General features: G+C 47.1%; 1 protein-coding gene across 1 annotated transcript in view; it reads right to left on the bottom strand.

Moving 5' to 3' along the window:
• The window catches only part of itgb5 (integrin, beta 5), a 29,759-nt gene that overhangs the window by 20,144 nt on the left and 5,090 nt on the right, over positions 1-4,525 (bottom strand). The window contains exons 6-8 of the mRNA XM_037686764.1: positions 2,579-2,740; positions 165-260; positions 3-75 (exon numbers count right to left, since the gene is read on the bottom strand). Of these exons, the coding sequence (XP_037542692.1) occupies positions 3-75; positions 165-260; positions 2,579-2,740 (331 nt within the window). The remainder of the gene's footprint in view (positions 1-2; positions 76-164; positions 261-2,578; positions 2,741-4,525) is intronic.

The raw sequence follows: 4,525 nt of genomic DNA, 5'->3' as shown, positions 1-4,525 counted from the left end.
AATCAGCTGAAGGACATTCTTGGAGTCCTGGTCAAGAATTTCCACACTGGTTCCTGGTATTAGCACGGTGAAATTCTTTGTAAAATATTAAAAAATAAAAACTGTGAAAACGAGTTTGCTTAAATAAACAAATGTTTCATTTAGAAAGAACAAATTGAGAGTACCTTGTAAATAACATACAGCCGTTTGGTCACAGCGAAGATGAGGAAGATGTTATTTTCAGCCAGTTTGTCTCCGAGCAAAGCCAGAGATGGATAGTCCTGCAGGGAACCAGACATCAGAGGTTTTCTTCTTCACGTGAACATGGATAAAACAGATGGATGGCCTCCTGAACCCCCGATGGGCTTCCACTGCACTTTTATCACAATAACTGATTTTGTATCAAATACAAAAGCTCATCAAAAGAACATTTCCTCCAATGTTTCCCTACTGGAGGGGCGCCCTGCCCCACTTAAATTCACCCACAGCATTTCCTTGAAGGTCATGGTTGCTAAACTTTCCTTCACTATAGAACAGGTTCACCTTGTTCCTTTAACACAGTGGTTGCCAAACCTTTTTCTGTTGGGTACCTCTGATATACAAGAAGAGACCTTGGATAGAGACTCTCAGTCGGCTCTAAGGAGATTCTGGCAAACCATCAGGCGGCTGAGGAGGGAAAAACAGCATTTACTAACACTGTGGTCAGTGAAGGTGGGGTGCTGTTGACCTCAACCAGTGAGTTCATAGGGAGGTAGAAGGAATACTTCTTGGACCTTCTCAATCCCACTGGCATGTCTTCCATGGAGAAATCTGAGTCGGGGGACTTTGGTATTGGTCCATCCATAACCGTGGCTGAAGTCACCGAGGTAGTTAAAAAGGTCCGAGGTGGCAGGGCTCCGGGGGTGGATGAGATTCACCCCGATTTCCTTAAGGATCTGGATGTTGTGGGGTTGTCTTGGTTGACACGCTTTTGCAACATCACGTGGACATCGGGGACAGTGCCGCTGGATTGGCAGACTGAGGTAGTGGTTCCCCTCTTCAAAAAAGGGAGGCCGGAGGGTGTGCTCCAATTGTAAGGGCATCACTCTCCTCAGCCTCCCTGGTAAGGTCTGTTCAGGGGTACTGGAGAAGCAAGTCAGAGCATTGGTCGAACCTCAGATCCAGGAAGAACAATGTGGGTTCCATCCTGGAAGTGGAACACTGGATTAGTTCTTTACCCTCACTAGGGTCCTTGAGGGTTCAGGGGAGTTTGCCCATCCAGTCTACATGTGTTTTGTGGACTTGGAGAAGGCTTTCAACCGTGTTCCTTGAGGTACACTGTGTGGGGTGCTCCGTATGGGATTGGGGGCCCGTTTCTACGGGCTGTTCAGTCCCTATACAAGGGGTGCAAGAGTTTGGTTCACATTGCCGTTAGTACGTCAGACCCCTTCAGGGTGGGAGTTGGACTCCACCAGGGCTACCCATTGTCACAGATTCTGTTAATAACTTTTATAAACAGAATTTATCGGTGCAGCCAGGGGGTGGAGGGTTTCCAGTTCGGTGGCCTCAGGATTCCATGTCTGCACTTTGCAGATGACGTGCTCCTGTTGTGCGTCATTGTGCCGTGATTTCCAGCTCTCACTGGAGCGATTTGTGAAATGGCTTGGATTGAGAATCAGCACCTCCAAATCTGAGGTCATGGTCCTCAGTCCGAAAAGGGTGGATTGTTCTCTTCAGGTCGAGAGTGAGGTTCTGCCTCAAGTGGAGGAGTTCAAGAATCTTGGGGTTTTGTTCATGTGTGAGAGAAGAACGGAGCGTGAGATTGACAGATGGATTGGTGCAGCATCTGCAGTATGGTGGAATCTGTGCCGGTCCGTTGTGGTGAAGAGGGAGCTGAGCCATAAAGCAAAGCTCTCCGATTACCGATCGGGCTACGTTTCTAACCTCAACTATGGTCATGAACCGAAAGAATGAGATCATGGATACAGGAGGTTGAAATGAGTTTCCTCTGCATGGTAGCTGGACTCTCCCTTAGGGTGAGAAGTTCAGTTATCAGGAGAGAGAGTAGAACCACTGCTCCTCCACATCAAGAGGAGCCAGTTGAGGTGCTTCAGGCATGTCTGACTGGGAGGAGGTCCCGGGGAAGACCCAGGACACGCTGGAGAGACTACGTCTCTCAGATGGTCTGGGAACACCTTGGGAGACCTCCCAGAAGAGGCTGTGGAGCGAGATGTCTGGACCTCCCTGCTCAAGATGCTGTCCCTGTGACCGGACTTCAGAACAAGCGGAAGATGATGAATGGATGGACAGACGGACGGACGGACTAGCAGTGTCCAAGAATTCATTTTCCATTCAGTCATACTGGGCTCCTATAAGCAAAAGCTTTGCGCCCCCATAGGGGGTGCGCCCGACACTTTGGGAACCACTGTGTTAACAAAAGATTATTAAACTATTATAAACGGGTCTCTCTAAATGAGTCCTCATGGCTCAGTGAGACTAACTTGTATAAATAAAGGTTGAAGTAACTGCTTTCATCTTTTCTGTAGCTGTTAGTTTCTAACAGAGCAGTGTAGTTCTTGTGATAATCGTGTAACAGAGCCCACCCCACCCCCCTTCTTACCATCTTTGTGGAGGCACTGTACTCGTTCTGCTCGTTCAGGTGACACTGTCCGTCGTGGGGCTGGACGAGGCCTCCCAGCCGGCCGTCCAGAGCCAGGTGCGGCACATCGTCTGTGGCGAAAACCAGCAGGTGAAGGGCCCCTTTCCTCCAGCCGATCTTCTCCTGTCAACAGAGCAGTGGAGTTAGATGCTGGCTGGATCTGTGCAGGATTACAGCTGGGTTTATACTCCCCAAGAAGCCAAGGAGTCTGCTCTCACATCTCCCAACATGCAGCCTGTAGATGGAAGATGTTCTTTTGGAGTGGACACTCCATATTCGATATGAAACAGCAGTGCAGAAATCTTGGGGAACCCCTCTAGACAGAATTTTACTCCCTTGATCATGACCAGATGTAATTGCTATACAGACCGAGACCGTGCACGCCGTCTGGCGTTTGCAAAAATATATGAAGAGAGCGGTGCTGGTTCCTGCAGCCTGTGTGGGAACATGTCCATACAAGGTTCCTCCCCAACAGCCAGCACTCCGTCTCCTCCTTCCACAAGTTCTTTGACTGTCTTTATAGGTTTTACTGGATCTGTCGTAAAGAAGTCCATATTGTTTTACAGCCTCGGCCCGATGGTTGAAGTTCTGACTGATGCATGACCCTGTGAGAAAAAAGTTCTGCCTAGACTTGTGGAACAAAATTACTTTGCAAGAAAAGAGTTCTTTGATTCTTGCAGATAACAAATCCAGCTTTACTACTGTCCATTAATACGGTCATCACAGATAAAACAGAACTAAAGCCATTTCAGTCTAGCTGCTTTAGAAAGTATTAACAGAGAACATTAAACCTGCATGTTTGAGTTCTAGTTGTGTTTTTAAACTACAAAGTAAATGTTTCAGAAGCTTTTATCCAAACCAACACCAGCAGAGTGGAAGAACAAAGAGCAGGCGAGGCCTTCATGAACAAGAAACAACACGCAGCAGCACACGGGGAGCGCCGACTAGGCCTGCAGCAGAATACACAAGGCTTCATCCAATCAGCCGAGAGGCCTTTGTTCAGCGCACGAGAGCTGGAGGGTCCGACCAACTGGAACCTTGTTGTGGGACGAGGCTCAGCTCCGTGTCACAGGTCACGTTAATCCAAGAGTAATAAAAGTAATAAAATCCTCCAAACAGCAGAAATATAAAATAGTTTTTTAAAACTTTGTACATAAAATTAAACTTTTTTCTTTCGTTATAAGTTCGTCTGGACAGGAAGTGGACATCGTTTTTGAGCTTGACATCCATCCCTTTACCAGTGTTTCCATCGTCCACACCAGTCATTTGAGGACATTGTACTTTAAACGGTGTAAAACTAGAAAGTGTTGTTTCCTCAAAAGATCGGGTGGTTGATTTACATCTATATGATGGTGGCCATCTTGGATTTTGATCTGGCAACCCAGTTTTCAAAAGGATCTTTTACACTTAAGAGGTAGCCATACAACAAAATGGAAGTCAGAAACAATGCACTCATAATTCCTACCCAGCATGCTTTGCAACGTTCAAACCGTCTCTGGGATGTGACTCTCTCACACACCTTTACTTTAATACAGGGAGAATATTGAATATTGATGATGCCGTACTGCAACTTTGTAGTTAGTGAATAAAAGTAGTTCAACACAAAGAGGATTGTTAAAGAAAGTTAATTCATTCAGAGACTGCAACCTTCTAACCACTGCGCCACCGCGCTGCCAAACGTTGAAGTCCCGATTTATAACCTCGAAGAATTTTCTCGACTGAAACTTGATCAGTCTGACTTCAACCAGCAAAGGTTTGAAAGATGGCAGCTCAAAGTAAATTACAGGGCCAGAGTCAAACTCTGACTTTACAAAACGATTGGGGGGGGGGGGGGGGGGTCGGACCCCCGTCGTGTCCCCCCCGAGAGCTTACCGTAACACGGCAAGGCGAACAGGCTTGTGGCGACGG

Source organism: Nematolebias whitei, chromosome 13 (genome assembly GCF_014905685.2).
Source record: "Nematolebias whitei isolate Nwh7 chromosome 13, NemWhi1, whole genome shotgun sequence".
NCBI lineage: Eukaryota > Metazoa > Chordata > Actinopteri > Cyprinodontiformes > Rivulidae > Nematolebias > Nematolebias whitei.
The sequence above is the reverse complement of the archived record's forward strand: the minus strand, read 5'-3'. Positions and strand labels throughout refer to the sequence as shown.